At 29.1% G+C, this 20,985-nt stretch overlaps 1 protein-coding gene across 3 annotated transcripts in view; it reads left to right on the forward strand.

Moving 5' to 3' along the window:
- Positions 1–20,985, forward strand: part of LOC120634325 (F-box/LRR-repeat protein 2) — a 44,650-nt gene that overhangs the window by 21,495 nt on the left and 2,170 nt on the right. The window contains exons 1-10 of one of the 3 annotated variants that reach the window (XM_039904835.1): positions 11,748–12,132; positions 14,882–15,050; positions 15,217–15,372; positions 15,794–15,943; positions 16,361–16,521; positions 17,286–17,391; positions 18,193–18,394; positions 19,170–19,337; positions 19,740–19,794; positions 20,683–20,831. In XM_039904835.1, coding sequence (XP_039760769.1) covers positions 11,749–12,132; positions 14,882–15,050; positions 15,217–15,372; positions 15,794–15,943; positions 16,361–16,521; positions 17,286–17,391; positions 18,193–18,394; positions 19,170–19,337; positions 19,740–19,794; positions 20,683–20,831 — 1,700 coding nt within the window. In that variant the 5' untranslated portion in view covers position 11,748. Of the gene's footprint in view, positions 1–11,747; positions 12,133–12,970; positions 13,189–14,881; positions 15,051–15,216; positions 15,373–15,793; positions 15,944–16,360; positions 16,522–17,285; positions 17,392–18,192; positions 18,395–19,169; positions 19,338–19,739; positions 19,795–20,682; positions 20,832–20,985 lie in introns of those variants that run through there. The other 2 variants (XM_039904831.1, XM_039904832.1) reach the window with 2 other exon arrangements.

Genomic DNA, 20,985 nt, shown 5'->3' on the forward strand with positions numbered 1-20,985 from the left:
TAAATTATATGCTTAAGTATATTATTTACTTAAGAACATAATTTACTTATATACATTATATACTGAAGTACATAATATACTTAAGGACATTATATGCTTAAGTATATTATTTACTTGAGAACATAATTTACTTCTATACATTATATACTTAAGTACATAATATACTTAAGGACATTATATGCTTAAGTATATTATTTAGTTAAGTACATTATTTACTTATGTATATTATTTACTTATTTACATTATATACTTTGGTACATTATTTACTTAAGTACATTATATACTTAAATACATTATTTACTTAAAACATTATATACTTAAGTACATTATATACTTTAGTACATTATTTACTTATTTACATTATATACTTAAGTACATTATTTACTTAAGTACATTATATACTTAAATACATTATATAATTAAAAACATTATAAACTTAAAAACATTATTTACTTAAGTACATTATATACTGAAGCACATTATGTACTTAAGTATATTATATACTTAAGCACATTATATACTTAAGTACATTATATACTTAAATACATTATATACTTTAATACATTATTTACTTAAGCACATTATATACTTAAGTACATTATTTACTTAAGCACATTGTTTACTTAAGTACATTATATACTTAAAAACATTATTTACTTGAGTACATTATATACTTAAGCACATTATTTACTTAAGTACATTATATACTTTAGCACATTATATACTTAAGCACATTATTTACTTAAAAACATTATATACTTAAGAACATTATTTACTTAAGTACATAATATACTTAAGTACATTATTTACTTAAGTTCATTATATACTTAAGTACATTCTATACTTAAGTACATTATATACTTAAATACATTATATGCTTAAGTATATTATTTAGTTAATTACATTATATACTTCAATACATTATATACTTAAGTACGTTATATACTTAAGTACGTTATATACTTAAGTACATTAAATACTTAAGTACATTATATACTTAAGTACATTATATACATAAGTTCATTATATACTTAAATATATTATAAACTTAAGTACATTATATACTTAAGAACATTATATACTTAAGTACGTTATATACTTAAGTACGTTATATACTTAAGTACATTAAATACTTAAGTACATTATATACTTAAGTACATTATATACATAAGTTCATTATATACTTAAATATATTATAAACTTAAGTACATTATATACTTAAGAACATTATATATGCTTAAATACATTATATACTTAAGTACATTATTTACTTAAGTACATTATATACTTAAGTACATTATTTACTTAAAACATTATATACTTAAGTACATTATATACTTTAGTACATTATTTACTTATTTACATTATATACTTAAGTACATTATTTACTTAAGTACATTATATACTTAAGTACATTATTTACTTAAGTACATTATATACTTAAGTATATGATATACTTAAGCATATTATATACTTAAGTACATTATATACTTAAATACATTATATACTTAAGTACATTATTTACTTAAGCACATTATATACTTAAGTACATTATTAACTTAAGCTTATTGTTTACTTAAGTACATTATATACTTAAGTACATTATTTACTTAAGTAGATTATATACTTAAGTATATTATATACTTAAGCATATTATATACTTAAGTACATTATATACTTAAATACATTATATACTTAAGTAAATTATTTACTTAAGCACATTATATACTTAAGTACATTATTAACTTAAGCTTATTGTTTACTTAAGTACATTATATACTTAAAAACATTATTTACTTAAGTACATTATATACTTAAGTACATTATTTACTTAAGTACATTATATACTTAAGTATATTATATACTTAACCACATTATATACTTTATTACATTATATACTTAAGAACATTATATACTTAAGTACATTATATACTTAAATACGTTATATACTTAAGTACAATATATAGTTAAATACATTATATTCTTAAGTACATTATATACTTAAATACATTATTTACTTATTTACATTATATACTTAAGTACATTATTTACTTAAGTACATTATATACTTAAGTACATTATTTACTTAAGTACATTATATACTTAAGTATATTATATACTTAAGCATATTATATACTTAAGTACATTATATACTTAAATACATTATATACTTAAGTACATTATTTACTTAAGCACATTATATACTTAAGTACATTATTAACTTAAGCTTATTGTTTACTTAAGTACATTATATACTTAAGTACATTATTTACTTAAGTAGATTATATACTTAAGTATATTATATACTTAAGCATATTATATACTTAAGTACATTATATACTTAAATACATTATATACTTAAGTAAATTATTTACTTAAGCACATTATATACTTAAGTACATTATTAACTTAAGCTTATTGTTTACTTAAGTACATTATTTACTTAAGTACATTATTTACTTAAGTACATTATATACTTAAGTACATTATTTACTTAAGTACATTATATACTTAAGTATATTATATACTTAACCACATTATATACTTTATTACATTATATACTTAAGAACATTATATACTTAAATACATTATATACTTAAATACGTTATATACTTAAGTACAATATATAGTTAAATACATTATATTCTTAAGTACATTATATACTTAAATACATTATATACGTAAGTACATTATATACTTAAGAACATTATATACTTAAATACATTATATACTAAAGTACATTATATACTTAAATACATAATATACTTAAATACATTATATACTAAAGTATATAAAATACTTAAGAACATTATATACTTAAGTACATTATATACTTAAGTACATTATATACTTTAGTACGTTATATACTTAAGTACATTAAATACTTAAGTACATTATATACTTAAGTACATTATATACATAAGTTCATTATATACTTAAATATATTATAAACTTAAGTACATTATATACTTAAGAACATTATATATACTTAAGTACATTATATACTTAAGTACATTATTTACTTAAGTACATTATATACTTAAGTACATTATTTACTTAAAACATTATATACTTAAGTACATTATATACTTTAGTACATTATTTACTTATTTACATTTACTTAAGTACATTATATACTTAAGTACATTATTTACTTAAGTACATTATATACTTAAGTATATTATATACTTAAGCATATTTTATACTTAAGTACATTATATACTTAAATACATTATATACTTAAGTACATTATTTACTTAAGCACATTATATACTTAAGTACATTATTTACTTAAGCTTATTGTTTACTTAAGTACATTATATACTTAAAAACATTATTTACTTAAGTACATTATATACTTAAGCACATTATTTACTTAAGTACATTATATACTTAAGCACTTTATATACTTAAGCACATTATTTACTTAAGTACATTATATACTTAAGTACATTATATACTTAAATACATTATATACTTAAAAACATTATATACTTAAGTACATTATTTACTTAAGCACATTATATACTTAAATACATAATATACTTAAATACATTATATACTTAAGAACATTATTTACTTATTTACATTTTATACTTAAAACATTATATACTTAAGTACATTATATACTTTAGTACATTATTTACTTATTTACATTATATACTTAAGTACATTATTTACTTAAGTACATTATAAACTTAAGCACATTATATACTTAAAAACATTATTTACTTAAGTACATTATATACTTAAGTACATTATATACTTCAGTACATTATTTACTTATTTATATTATTTACTTATTTACATTATATACTTTGGTACATTATTTACTTAAGAACATAATTTACTTATATACATTATATACTTTAGTATTTTATTTACTTAAATACATTATATCCTTAAGTACATTATATACTTAAATACATTACATGCTTAAGTATATTATTTAGTTGAGTACATTATTTACTTCAATACATTATATACTTTGGTACATTATTTACTTATTTGCATTATATACTTAAGTACATTATTTACTTAAGCACATTATATACTTAAGTACATTATTTACTTAAGCACATTGTTTACTTAAGTACATTATATACTTAAAAACATTATTTACTTAAGTACATTATATACTTAAGCACATTATTTACTTAAGTACATTATATACTTAAGCACATTATATACTTAAGCACATTATTTACTTAAAAACATTATATACTTAAGTACATTATTTACTTAAGGTAATAATATACTTAAGTACATTATATACTTAAATACATTATAAACTTAATTACATTATTTACTTAAGCACATTATATACTTAAGTACATTTTTACTTAAGCACATTGTTTACATAAGTACATTATATACTTAAATATATTATAAACTTAAGTACATTATATACTTAAGAACATTATATATACTTAAGTACATTATATACTTAAGTACATTATTTACTTAAGTACATTATATACTTAAGTACATTATTTACTTAAAACATTATATACTTAAGTACATTATATACTTTAGTACATTATTTACTTATTTACATTATATACTTGAGTACATTATTTACTTAAGTACATTATATACTTAAGTACATTATTTACTTAAGTAAATTATATACTTAAGTATATTATATACTTAAGCATATTTTATACTTAAGTACATTATATACTTAAATACATTATATACTTAAGTACATTATTTACTTAAGCACATTATATACTTAAGTACATTATTAACTTAAGCTTATTGTTTACTTAAGTACATTATATACTTAAAAACATTATTTACTTAAGTACATTATATACTTAAGCACATTATTTACTTAAGTACATTATATACTTAAGCACTTTATATACTTAAGCACATTATTTACTTAAGTACATTATATACTTAAATACATTATATACTTAAAAACATTATATACTTAAGTACATTATTTACTTAAGCACATTATATACTTAAATACATAATATACTTAAATACATTATATACTTAAGAACATTATTTACTTATTTACATTTTATACTTAAAACATTATATACTTAAGTACATTATATACTTTAGTACATTATTTACTTATTTACATTATATACTTAAGTACATTATTTACTTAAGTACATTATAAACTTAAGCACATTATATACTTAAAAACATTATTTACTTAAGTACATTATATACTTAAGTACATTATATACTTCAGTACATTATTTACTTATTTTTATTATTTACTTATTTACATTATATACTTTGGTACATTATTTACTTAAGAACATAATTTACTTATATACATTATATACTTTAGTATTTTATTTACTTATGTATATTATTTACTTATTTACATTAAATACTTTGGTACATTATTTACTTATTTACATTATATACTTAAGTACATTATTTACTTAAGTACATTATATACTTAAATACATTATTTACTTAAAACATTATATACTTAAGTACATTATATACTTTAGTACATTATTTACTTATTTACATTATATACTTAAGTACATTATTTACTTAAGTACATTATATACTTAAATACATTATATACTTAAAAACATTATAAACTTAAAAACATTATTTACTTAAGTACATTATATACTGAAGCACATTATGTACTTAAGTATATTATATACTTAAGCACATTATATACTTAAGTACATTATATACTTAAATACATTATATACTTTAATACATTATTTACTTAAGCACATTATATACTTAAGTACATTATTTACTTAAGCACATTGTTTACTTAAGTACATTATATACTTAAAAACATTATTTACTTGAGTACATTATATACTTAAGCACATTATTTACTTAAGTACATTATTTACTTAAGTACATAATATACTTAAGTACATTATTTACTTAAGTTCATTATATACTTAAGTACATTATATACTTAAATACATTATATACTTAAAAACATTATATACTTAAGTGCATGATATACTTAAAAACATTATATACTTAAGTGCATGATATACTTAAATACATTATATACTTAAGTACATTATTTACTTAAGTACATTATATACTTAAGTACATTATTTACTTACGTATATTATTTACTTATTTACATTATATACTTTGGTACATTATTTACTTATTTGCATTATATACTTAAGTACATTATATACTTAAATACATTATATGCTTAAGTATATTATTTACTTAAGAACATAATTTACTCATATACATTATATACTTAAGTACATAATATACTTAAGGACATTATATACTTTAGTATTTTATTTACTTAAATACATTATATACTTAAGTACATTATATACGTAAATACATTATATGCTTAAGTATATTATTTAGTTAAGTACATTATTTACTTCAATACATTATATACTTAAGTACATTATTTACTTAAGTACATTATATACTTCAGTACATTATTTACTTATGTATATTATTTACTTATTTACATTAAATACTTTGGTAAATTATATACTTTAGTATTTTATTTACTTAAATACATTATATCCTTAAGTACATTATATACTTAAATACATTATATGCTTAAGTATATTATTTAGTTAAGTACATTATTTACTTCAATACATTATATACTTAAGTACATTATATACTTCAGTACATTATTTACTTATTTATATTATTTACTTATTTACATTATATACTTTGGTACATTATTTACTTAAGAACATAATTTACTTATATACATTATATACTTTAGTATTTTATTTACTTATGTATATTATTTACTTATTTACATTAAATACTTAAATACATTATATGCTTAAGTATATTATTTAGTTGAGTACATTATTTACTTCAATACATTATATCCTTAAGTACATTATATACTTCAGTACATTATTTACTTATTTATATTATTTACTTATTTACATTATATACTTTGGTACATTATTTACTTATTTGCATTATATACTTAAGTACATTATATACGTAAATAGTTTATATGCTTAAGTATATTATTTAGTTAAGTACATTATTTACTTCAATACATTATATACTTAAGTACATTATTTACTTAAGTACATTATATACTTCAGTACATTATTTACTTATGTATATTATTTACTTATTTACATTAAATACTTTGGTACATTATATACTTTAGTATTTTATTTACTTAAATACATTATATCCTTAAGTACATTTTATACTTAAGCACATTATATACTTAAAAACATTATATACTTAAAAACATTATATACTTAAGTACATTATTTACTTAAGTACATTATATACTTAAGTACATTATATACTTAAATACATTATATACTTAAAAACATTATATACTTAAGTGCATTATATATTTAAATACATTATATACTTAAGTACATTATTTACTTAAGTACATTGTACTTAAGTACATTATTTACTTACGTATATTATTTACTTATTTAAATTATATACTTTGGTACATTATTTACTTATTTGCATTATATACTTAAGTACATTATATACTTAAATACATTATATGCTTAAGTATATTATTTACTTAAGAACATAATTTACTTATATACATTATATACTGAAGTACATAATATACTTAAGGACATTATATGCTTAAGTATATTATTTACTTGAGAACATAATTTACTTATATACATTATATACTTAAGTACATAATATACTTAAGGACATTATATGCTTAAGTATATTATTTAGTTAAGTACATTATTTACTTATGTATATTATTTACTTATTTACATTATATACTTTGGTACATTATTTACTTTAGTATTTTATTTACTAAATACATTATATACTTAAGTACATTATATACTTAAATACATTATATGCTTAAGTATATTATTTAGTTAATTACATTATATACTTCAATACATTATATACTTAAGTACATTATATACTTCAGTACATTATTTACTTATGTATATTATTTACTTATTTACATTATATACTTTGGTACATTATTTACTTATGAACATTATTTACTTAAATACATTATATACTTAAGTACATAATATACTTAAGTATATTATTTACTTATGAACATTATTATTAGTAGAATGTATAGGTTGTACATTTAATCCATTTAATCCATGCCATCCAACGTTAATGCTTCTGTCTACAAGTCATGATGAAATTTCAGCCGAGAGAAATTTTAATAGGTCCGCTGATGAGTCAGACGTCCAGGAAATACCTCGTCCCTTGCCAATATATTGCCGCTTCAAGAACACAGGCGGGACCAATCGGCGATGAAGATAAGGTGTTTACACCTCATTCAGTTGCAATGACGCCAACAAATTAGTTCATAATCGACGATAATAAACTGACTAGCGGTTGCACGCTACTTTGTCTGCGTAGACTCTCTGATTGATTATGAAAGAATACTTATATAGTAACCTCGCTAATCTACGTTCCGTTTTTTTTCCAAAATACTGGGCCTATAAAAATCTTTTAATCAACAGCCCAGGAACAAAACCCATCCCATATATCCAATGTATTTGTCAAAAATTCCCTGGCAAATGATAACCGAGTAGTAAGTTCTTAGATGTAACCTTCGACAATCGATTGAAGCTCATGAAGAAGAATTTGTTGCTCATATTCGCACAGCCCGTAATAAAGTTATATTTGTCCTCAGTGTTTACTCTCATGCATACAAGTTACATGTCTCTTAGTCGTTAAGAGACACTCTATAAAAAACTTGTATCCGCCCAATCATGTACTCTGTGGTTGTCGTTTTCGTGCATCACCTTCTCCAGGTCTCCACACTAAGAAGATTTCAAATCTCCAAAACATCGCAACCAACTGTACTCGATTTGTAAATAACATCGATCACTAAAAGGACCTGAAACTACTACCATCAGATTTTCCTGAAAGCCTATTTCCATAAGTCCATCCGACATCGCAACGGAACGGAACCAAACGACCTTTTTAAAGGGGAGTGACAATTTATATATATATATATAATTCCATAATTTTCGCTGATCTGGTCTGGTAGGTTACGGCGTGGCTGGCTCTACCGACAAAGACATACCTACTGTCAAGCGATTTCGTACTATTCCGCGTAGAAACAGTTCAGGGATATGGCTAGATGGAACAACCGACAAACACATTTTCCCATTTATATTGGCCTTATAAATAGCTGTAAATTGCCCATTAGCAAACATTAGTTGGAATCTATTAAATGGAAAGCGCCCATCATTATGGTATACCTCTTTTACTCTGACAAACTACTTAAAATTTATTAGTGATACAGTGAAGCTCAGTTGAGCCCGAAAATTCATGAGATTGACTCTTGAAATTGGTTTGTCAGTTTGCGCGATTCCTATGACAACGTGTGTACGTTTTTAGTCAGATTTATTCTGTTAAAACTTTCAGTTTTCTTTTTATTTGTAATGATTACTTTTTTTTCAGTATAAAGATGGATCAGAGTAACCATTTAAGCTTATGGATGTTTGAATACAAAAATAAATCGAATTTATCATTTTCTACGCTGCTAAGCGATTGTGTAAGTTAGGTCGACTAAATTTAACTAACTCCTTGAGTCTAATAAGGTACTTATGAGGTATAGACAGAGTGTATTAATAATCTCTAAGTGTAATAATATGATATAATCTAAAAAATGGGGATTGGAGATTTTTTTTTTGTCGTTACGCCATTGGGCAGCATACTTAATGGAATCGGCGCCATATGTGAGGACTTTACAACTAAGTTGTGTCAGATACACACAACTTTATACTTAAATCGTACATACTAATGCAATATTATTATTTTTTATTACGAAACTGAGTTGGTCTGTTGGTCAGAATTTCCCAGCTACATTGGGGATGTTGGTAAGTAAAAGTTACTATCTGTGATTTCGAAATAACTAGCTGCCTCTAACTAATATAGCAAAACCTCAGCACACTTGACTGTCAGTACGTCTGCTTGTCCAGAATAATCTTTGTTAGGGCTGAACCGATTCACATTGGGAAGAAGATTTTTCACAATATAGGGAGTGATATAGTCTTTATTTGAATCAAGGCGGTGAAATCGAATTTAAAAGAATGGATAGATTTCCCATGTTTTTCAAAACTTTAAAATTTATTAAATAAAAAAACGCCTTTCCGTTCCCGGTTTCCAAAAAAAGACTAAGACCTGCACCTGGTGGGAGCTCCTTTTGTAGATGCAGCACAAGTCTGAAATCGGCTTGAGCAGAATTTTTATAAGTAATTCGCCTTTTTCAATAGCACGGCAGATGTGATTAGATGCGTCGCGTTTTGGATTTGGTGATCTAATCGGTCAAATAGTACATATCTGTACACTTATAAGATTAGCACACTCGCAATCGCGAAGACCTTTTCCAATATCGAAACAAAATACCGAATGTCACCCATTTTTGACTCGCAATTTCTGTGTTACATTTGATGATTTAGATTTTTCCAAAGCGAAGATTTTTCTGCAAAAAGCATTTGCTAGAGAATTGTGGACTTCGAGTTTTAAATCAATATAGATAAGTTCCATTTTACTCTAGCGTTTCAGCGTTTCGATATTAGAAAACGACTCCATTGCTTTAGTGCAAATCTTTAACTAAGGGCAAAGTTATAAGCCGATGCCAAATAATAATGAATGAAAGCATGTTTCCAATTATTTCTTACGTATAGTTTATTTCAGGCGTATTGAGACATCTGTGATATTACACTGTTTCAGTCGGTTTGATGAATTGTTTTCAATTTATTTTATCGGTGGTTATTGAATGCTTTTAGTATGTATCTTTGATGTCATTTATAACGATAACACTTATTGAATTGCCTGCGAAGATATTAGATTTTATAAATCTAGCCTGAATGAACTACAGCTGGCCTTTCCATTCTGTAGATATATCTTGGATAGGAAAAATCTGTCAGCTAAAATAGGATTAATGTACCTTCAGCATAATAGGACATTTTAAACGTTTAAAAGCTTTAACATGTCATTCAACATTTTAACATTATCGAAAACTAGTCCAAGCAATTACACAGTTTTGGAAATCTATTTATATATACTTCTAAAAGGCAAAGGTGACTAGTCAGTCACCTTTGCCTGACTGGCAGATCTATCAACAATCAGCTCTAACCACTTGACGGATCGATCGAATTTTGTACAGAGACAATGTAATAACTATCCGCTAAGAAAGGATTTTTGAAAAATCTAACTCTAAGAGGGTTAAATGGGGGATAAAAGTTTGTATAAAATCCTTCATTTATCAATTCATTTTTCAAGTACTTCTATTCCATTAAACTTTGATTTTAAGTTTTCGATTAAAAATAAAGAAATACGTGCTTCACATATTTTAAAAATTCCAACTCCAAAGGCATCTAATAGGGGATGAAAATTTATATGAAAGTTTTTGATTTGTTAAGTAATTTACGGTAATATTTTTCTAGGCAAGACATTTTTTTAAACCTTTGTAGTTTACAATTACCAAATCAAAAATTAAACTGAACGTGAGCGAAGCCGCGGGCAAAAGCTTGTTAATAGATAAAACCGTACATTAGAAAACTACTTTGTTTATTCCTTACAATATTAACTCTTATGAATGAAACATCAATTTTCACTCAAATACGGAATACCTACACATTATACAAATATCAACCTAGATCGTAACTTTAACGAGTAGGTGTGATTGTAATCAAAAGTTTTATTTTATTCAGGTCCATGACATTAAATTGGCCTCCAAAAAGTCTGTTACGCGTTACAGAAGATTACACCTACTAATCAACGATGCTCGAAAAATCAACGATGGCAGTATGTCCAGAAATAAATGTTTCAATGACACGTGAAAGTCCAGAAATTAATGTATCAACAATGCGTGAAAGTCAAGAAATTAAAGTATCTGCGATACTCGAAAGCCCAGGGAATAATGGATCACCGATGCGCGATAGTCCAGAAATTAAATTATCAAGGATACGCGAGACTCCAGAAATAAATGTATCAACAATACGCGAAACACCAGAAATGAATGTAACAATGGTAGAGAATCCAGATAATGATGTTGGAGCGATGGAGGAGTACCTACCAATTCCTCCAAGACGAAGCAGGAGAAGAAAAGAATATAGTCCATCGGAATATAGTGATATATCTGGGGATGAAATACCCATTCCTCCCCAAAGATTCAAAAGAAAAGTTCGTGTCAATATTCAGCGTTTCTTTTTTCATTTTTCAATAATTATTTCTGGCATGCATTTTTTGTTTCATTTAAGCGTTTGGAACTAGTACGAGCACAATACGAGTTAAGCTTCTAAGAGAAAAGGCTATCCGACATTTATCACAAGGTTGTGAAACAGACTCTAAGCGTGATTGAGTTATATTAGCTATATAACAACTATAGGCAGTATTGTGTAATATACAAAAGTGGCTCTTTACTGTCTTTAATCGTCTTATTTCGACAGCCCCTTTAATTTATCAATTCTATCATATTATGAAATATATTCATTTTTGGTTACTAAAAATACTAGATTAGAACAAGTTTTAGGCCAGCTCTGTAGTTACCTATCTATATATTTCAATGTTCTTTACAAATAAGTGAATTACCGGAACTGTGGTTGATATCACCACCGCGGCAGCGCGTCGTTCGTACTCGCCGTTAAAATATGTAAGACAACAAAAAAAGGACACCGTTTATATTTTAAATCGACGCGTTAAAGCCGTACTTCAGCTGTAACAGCGCTGTAACTCGTATTGTTAACTTCTCGTGCTAAAGGTGAGAGCATCGCACGTATTCAAATTTCCCGCCAGATTATTTTCATGCATGTCTTGAACTTTCAATTACAACGATATCCCAAAAAATAAAGTCCGATGTTGTTTTTAAAAAAAATACGTCCTCATATGTTAAATTACAGCGTTTTTATTCATAAAAGAAACCATTTGTCAATAAAAAGTATAGAATCGATAGACTCCAAGAATGTTTCCCGTACCATCGCCTCCCAGATGATTCCAAAATTAACCACAGCGCTCCACATTCTTAGCTCGCGTGAACTTTTCGCGCATGAAGTAAATCCAGTTATTAGTGTGTATTCCACAGTTTTCAGGCATATCATATGCATTCATAGTGTTTGTTTGTTGATAAAACATCAGTTCGTCATGGATATACCCACAGATGTTTGGGGGCAGCTAGCTTTAGAGGCCAGTCAGGTTTATCTGACTGAAGGAGGACAAATCAGAAGTCCATTTGCAAATACGGTAACGTAAATTTGAGTGTTTTTTTTACGTTAAAATAAGTTTCTAAATAATGTGAGTTAGAAATTTTCCCGATGAAAATCTCATTTGGTATGCTCCAAGGCATTTAAGCACGTATAATAGGTACATATGGTACTCTTGACCTTTTTCAAAACGTAAATAAATAATGTTAGTAACATAGTTGTGCTAGCCAAACGACAAAACGTATTAGTTAGTAGTAACAATATTTCAATACGAATGATTGCATCGTGCATTGCCATACAATAATTAGGTTATTATTAATTAGGTACGGCATCGCTATGCAACGTTTATTTTACTCCTGCTGTATGTAGTAGGTACCTACTATAGGTACCTACATGACCTAGTCACATAGGTTTATGAGTCCATGGCCGTGGGTTTGATTCCCACAACTGGAACATGTGTGTGTGATGAGCATGAATGTTTTTCAGTGTCTGGGTGTTTATCTGTATATTATAAGTATTTATGTATATTATTCATAAAAAATATTCATCAGTCATCTTAGTACCCATAACACAAGCTACGCTTACTTTGGGGCTAGATGGCGATGTATCTGTGGCGATATTGTCGTAGTATATTTATTTATTTATAGTTATATCCAAGCAACTAAGCTCTCTGAAGAATAAATCCTATATTATTAATTCCTATAAAATTTAGGACAACGATACGAACATGCTTGTGCCCACTCATAAACATAGCATGTTTACATTATTTAAAATTACGTCTAGATACCTACCTATATAAAAGTTTTATGCGTAGGTTATAATAAGACCAAAGTATGTCTACGGTTGCGAGCAAAGTTTCCAATGACATGACGGTCCTTTTTGGGCATAACTCCTGCATCCTAGTTTTGACCTTTTTTTTTTGTTGACGGGGGGAAGTCTTCTTAAAAGATACCCAATTCTCTGTGGGAGAATTTGGGTTATATGGGATTTCTATCCACTAAAACCCTCTCGGTAGCCAGCCTCATAACAAAAATAACTAAATTTGCTTAAACAGGAGCAGTCCATCTTTGCCGGGAGTTTTCTAAAGATATAACCGGTATAACTGTTGACCAGTCCTACAGTTTAGACTGAGTTGTAAACAGGTCTTCCCGGGATTAAATGCGCACTCATACGGGCCTCCCTCAAATTGCGCAATGCATCACAGTTCAATAAACAAAATCAACGAATCAATTTATCTCTTCTGAAATACCGACTATTAGGATAGACACAGTTGTTCAGGCGACGGACTAAAATCGAAAATGTCGTAGTAGGTAAGGCAGGCTCAAAGTTCGATTCCTACTACTTAACCCGTAGGACTTACATGCATCCTAAATCCTACGATTTAAAGGAAAGTCGATTGGAAGGAAAAGTCATGATTAAACATTCAGTTTTATTTTACCAATTGATTTTTAAAAACCCACCAAAATAAATGCACGTATGTGAATGGTGTCAAGGACAGGAATAACGTGGACATACCGTACCTAATACACGCCCCCGCATTACGCGTGATCGAACACGAGCGGTCAATAAACCTTTTACACGCTCATTCAAAGAAACTACTCATTAGCGAACTTTTTTAAGAACGAAACCACTACTTTTGTCTAATAATTTACCTATCCATGGTACGCAAAGTTCGCGCCATATCGAGCCGTGTGAAAAGCAAGGATTAATTAAAGTTATTTAATTTGTTTCAGACAATAGAGAAACTACCGGACAAAGTTCTGCTAAACATATTCTCGTACCTGTCGCACCGCGAGATATGTCGCATGGCCACGGTATGCAAGCGGTGGCGAATGGTAGCCTACGACACCAAACTCTGGACCCACGTCAGCTTGCGACCTGAGATATCCGGACTGCATGTAGGTTAGTAGTAGATGTATACTTATAAACTACTAGAGTGTTGAGGTACGCTGTCGCCTATTTCTTATCTATCTAATCTAACGATGACGATTGTTGGTCAATGAACATCTTTTTGAAAAGGATCGCTGCCGGAAACTAGAATTAAGAACAATAAATGTTTTTTTTTCAGGTTCTCTCGAATCTTTGCTGGCACTGATATCTATAAGATTCGGCCCCTCGCTGCGTTACATCGAGCTGCCGATCGAGCTGATTACACATACAGTACTGCACGAGCTGGCCTCAAAATGCCCTAACCTAACTCACATGCTGCTGGATTTTAGTACAGGTAAAGCATTGGATAGAAGCAGGCGTTACTTTGCGAAAGGCTTAGAGGTTAGGGGCACGGTTCTAGGACGAGATCATCGGGTGTCGTGCTGGGCAGGTACCTATGCATTCAAAGGAATTAGGAAGCCTTCCAATTAGTACCTACCCAACGGTACTGCCCGAAACGGAAATTCCTGAGAACATGTTCTAGATACCTGAGCGTTTGTCTTGACATAGTCAAGATTATAAGCCTCTCCTTTTAGTATTGCGTCATTAAGAGGTTCTTATTTAGCAGGAATCCCACATAAACTGATTTTTCTCCAAGATGTAGAGGATTTCGCCCCTTAAATTAAAAAAAGTTATCATTGTATGTTAAGGAATCTCATGATCCCGGATATTTTTATAGTGTCTAAGTGCTAACTGAGGTCTTGGATTTTTTTTAGCTATGCAGCTTCACGACTTCTCAGAGATGCAGGCGTTTCCAACAAAGTTGCGTTACCTATGCATTTGCCTGTCGGAGGTAATCTTCATGGAAGGTTTTATGAGGAAGATATATAACTTCATCAATGGATTAGAAATATTACATCTTATTGGTAAGCTTTTTAGTTATTGGTCCTTCGAGCCGGTCATTTACAAAGTTTTCAATTTTTTTAATAAGCATTTTGGGTGATTCGGCAAGGTGTTTTTTTTTATCTGTATTTAAAGTCATAGATTAAGTCACTCTAAAATCAAGGATTATACCGTCGCTGTTAATTTTACTCAAGCGATCGAAGCGAAAGTGTCTTCTGCCAAAGCTGATTTTAGCCAAAAAATTGGTAACTGTTTTCAAAATGAGTAACAACATACAGCCCTCCTAAATTATTTAGGAAGGCACATATACTATATATGAAATAAATGAAAAATCTTTAATAGACCGGATAAAGAAACAGTCAACTGAGGAATGCCAAATTACACTTATATTGTAATCAATAACAGTATTATAACTTTTTTGATGATAATAATTATAAAAGGAACATACGAGAAGGTTGAAGAAGAAGAGGAGGAAATATACGAAGTGATCAATGTCCACAAACTGAAATCAGCGACACCGAATCTCCGAGTCATCAACTTGTACGGCATTAACTTCGTGGATGACTCCCACATTGATGCATTCAGCTCCAACTGCATACAGGTACGTTATTAATTTCAAAATCAAGTTGTTGACAGGAAATGATAATAATGACTAAAAATTTATCAGAATGCCCGAGCCTGTGGCACATAACATTATATGAACATCTTTCCTTTATACAAGAGTGCTATCCTAAGGATTGTATGGTGCGGTAAATAGGTCAAAAAGTAACTAACGGATGCGAACAAATCCAAACAGAGAGTTACGGTTACGGGAGATGTCGATGTTTTAGTCTAAGCTAGTTTAAAAGAATACCCGATTCGAGGACTAAATTCACGGCGTTTATACAACTAAGCTTGATTTATGTTTTAACACTGCATCCTGTCTATTTAATCATCGGCAGCTTGAATGCATAATTAAAGAATGTTCATATGCTAACTATCTTTGACTGCTGATTGGCGCAGTGGGCAGCGACCCTTCTTTCTGAGTCCAAGGCTTTGAGTTCGATGCCCACTACTGGAAAATGTTTGTGTGATAAACATGAATATTTTGCAGTGTCTGGGTGTTTATCAGTACTCTATATGTATGAAGGTTTTAGTAGTCATTTGTAAAAGTTGATCTGAATATAGGCAAAAGCAATTTTTAACGACCGTAATATAGTAATATGCATCTACCTCAGCTTGGCTTGCTCCTACATAAATGATTTCTATATAAATTACTTGTACATAATTTGTGAAAGTTTCCAGAAAAAGAATTATGTCCCAGTATGGCGAACTCAAAAAGTTACGATCGATAGATTCTAATTATTAAAACGTGCTCGGTTCAAGCTGGAATGCCTCGCTGTCAACTACTGCAATAAGGTCACGGGTTCCACCATGAAAACACTGTTCCAACGCTCAAGGAGGCTGACTTGCTTGCTCATGAACGGCTGCAGTAAGTAAAATTTACACCAGTTTTCATGTACATAACCCTAAAAAGCACAATGTTCAATTCCTGCACAAAATGCTAACTGTTACCTACTTTTTAAAAACGGAGCGTCCTATGAGCATTGGCAACGCCATAACCTTTTTTTATTCCATTACAAGTCTTTTTATTCCTTGACTGCAATCTCACCAATGACGTGATGGTACAGTCTATGATAGCGGGCAAACCTTGCTTGAGTAACGTCTTTGTCGGTCACTTGGCACATCCAAAGCCTCCCAAGAGCAGAGAAAATACAGAAATTATAAATTCCACGCATCGTACTGCTTCTACATACATAGTCAATCGCTAATAATATTCATGCTCACAGAGTTTCAATCGCCTTTTTTAAAACCTAAGCACTAAATCACAAAAGTTGCCTAATAGCCGCACCAAATATTAGTCGATATCGCCGGGTAAGCAACGTTGACTCAAGCCAGTAAATGGATGGATGATATCTTTGCAGGTTTGAAAGATAAAATCATAAAGTTTAAGCCAAAGATGATCCACAATCTTCAATTATATCCACCAGTTCTTAAAGAAATTTGGGGAGGTTAAAATTATGAAACCAATCCAATGAAAAAAGATTTATTGAAATCGGCTAAGATATGACATAGTTATGATGTAAAATTGATAAAAACTTTCATCACAGTTACAGTTTTATTAAAAGTAGGTACCTAAAGATTATGAGATAGTTTTTATAGAAATCACTGTCAAACTAAACTAAAGTTACATTGTCTTCCATTGGTGATTAAAAAATATCATTCTTTTAAGGTTTACATTCAGAGTACGTGATGCAAGTGGAATGGGAGAAATCCTCCGTCCAGGAGTTGGACGTGACAGCCACAGACTTGTCCACGGAGTGTCTGATCGACATGCTGACCAGAATCCCGAACCTGAGGTTCCTGAGCGCAGGCCAGATAAACGGCTTCAATGACTCCGTTCTTAAAGCTTGGCTGGAATCCGGAACTGCTAGGTAAGAAACACAATCTTAAATCCAATGGCGAAACACCTACATTCCGAGTGGAGACCATTTCTGGTCCATACACGATTTTTTCACTTTCTTTTTGTTCCGTTAAAAAAAAATCTTTCTCCGTGGTTCCCAAACAAACATTCTTTTTTCATTCTTAATAGATAATGGGAGCACTGGATTCTCTGTTTTTGTTTTGTTTCTGGGCCTGTACCAGTTGGAACACTCCTGCCAGCTGAAATCACTCGCATAAGTTTAGCAGGTCACCAAGGTTAACAACTGCTTCAGAGTAATGCTGAGGAGCTAAGCGTTCTTCTGGTACTCCTTGACATTGGAGGATTTTGTGTATATTTCCTCTGCCTCGGTGCATGATCTATTACTGGGTTTTCCGAAACACCGAATTTTCACCAATTCGGGCTCACATCATGCATTCCTATTTCCCATTCCAGTTTGAATGCTTTCTAAAATCTGGTATTCCCAGATAAGGATGTTTCGAGCTAGGCTAGAGACTAGGAGGCGTTGAATTTGGTGCTTGATATCAAAAACCTGTTATTCTCTTTCTTTAGAATAATAATTATTGACTGATTTATAACATCCATTCCATGAGGTCCCACTCGAAAGGGTATTTGTAATTTTATTTTGACGGTCTATTCTTTTGATCACCTGGTTTATTTAAAGTCTTAAAGAAAACTAGTTTACAGTCGTCTGAGGTAATTTCAAGAGGGATAGTTTACAACCTTTAATTATCAAACCGCGTTAATAATTATATCAATCCTTTCAGGAACCTAGTCGCTCTAGATGTGGACGCTTCAGACAACTTAACAGACGAGGCGCTCCATAGGTTCCTGTCACGCCACGGCAGTCAGTTATGGGGACTAGTGTTAAGTGGAATGCCTCATATCACCGACCAGCTGTGGCAGAGCGTGCTCCAGTTACTAACTAATGCAAAGTGAGTATTTCCAAAAGCGATATATGAACAAAAAATTATATGGCGACAGCTAATGAGGTACTGTAATACCAAACACTATTTATTGGTTTACGAAAAATAAACTACACAAGCGAATGGAAATACTGAGTGGGCAATTCATATACCAAGTGTGCGACTATAAAAAGTATAATGTATAATCCTAAGCCGGATTGATAATGACCGTTTTTAAGACGTCGCCCCAGTACATTCGCTCACTCAGTATTTTAGTAAGCTATATTCAGTTATTACGATAGGTTCTATAAAATATTATTAATATATATTCATATTCGCTCGTTTAAATATTACCTTTTTCATAAATATGTAAGGATTTGTGAAATTCACTATAATATAATATAAATTATTGAATTTCTTTATCCCTCATAGGATCCTCATCATGGGAACACAGGAGAGGCTTGGTGTCAATATTCACGTTGATCAGGTGGGTGAAAACAATAATATCGAAAGCTCCACTATTCAAAAAAACAAGTTTTAGGCTTATGTACCCTAAGTTAAAGATTAGCTCACTCGCAATCGAGTTTTCAAGTATCGAAATACCTTAACATTAGAGCAAAATAGATGTTATTCATATGGAATTAAAGCTCAGATTTGCCTACTCAGATGTTCAACTGAGGCTTTTGACAGAACGTTTTTTAATGAAAATCAGATGCACAGGAGTTGCGGCTCTAAAACAAGTAGCATTAGGTCCATTTTACTTTGATGGAATAGTTTAAAATGGGAAAAAGAATTCTCTGATTGCGAGCGAGTAAATCCCCAAGCCCACTGATATTAATTTGATACTTTCAATTAACATTTGACCCGATATAAATTTGCTCATGGAAACTATTTCCACAATTCACATGCAAATTGTGTGCATGTGAATTGTGGAAATAGTTTGCGTGGAAAAAATATTCTGGTAAAAGTGGACGATTCAAGCCATCGAGGTGGTGGGGAGAATGGGGCACACCCGGAATGCAGGATATACAGATGGTAGAGGCCTTTAGTTCAACAGTGGACTTTTATATATTCATTGTAGTTAACATCTAATGATGCTCCGGTATCGGAGGGAAACACGCGTAGAGAGTACATTGCCAAAGATCTGTTTGGTTTGGATTATAAAAATTTAAGAAATTATAAATTACACTAAACAGATTCTCCTGCTTATAACAAAAGAAGCTTAATTTTTCTAGTTCAAGTATTTTATCCAGCTTAGTGCTTACACACCACATACTAAATTTACAGGTAGTTTATAATTAGAAATGAAGTAATACGAGCTTAAAAATTCAAACACTTCTTCCAAGTTGTCAAACTTACAAGACTTTATTTCCAGCTAATGGATGGCATCGCCAACAATTGTCCGAACCTAGAGCGTCTGGAACTCCGCTGGGACCCGGAGAACCTGCGGTTCAGCGACAAGAGTCAGAAGGCCATCGACATCCTACGCGTCAAGTGTCTCAAGCTAAAGTGTTTGGTGCTCAGGTAGATTCCATATTCTTAAGTGAGGCTGCACAAAATCGCGCGATAAAAGTTACGTTATCTTAATCTTCAGTCAGTAAACTTAATGTTCTAAAAGCATTCTATCAATAAAATACCATAGTAGGTACTGCTTCATTATTTCTTCTACATGCAAATT

This window comes from Pararge aegeria, chromosome 23, assembly GCF_905163445.1.
Source record: "Pararge aegeria chromosome 23, ilParAegt1.1, whole genome shotgun sequence".
Classification (NCBI taxonomy): Eukaryota; Metazoa; Arthropoda; class Insecta; order Lepidoptera; family Nymphalidae; genus Pararge; species Pararge aegeria.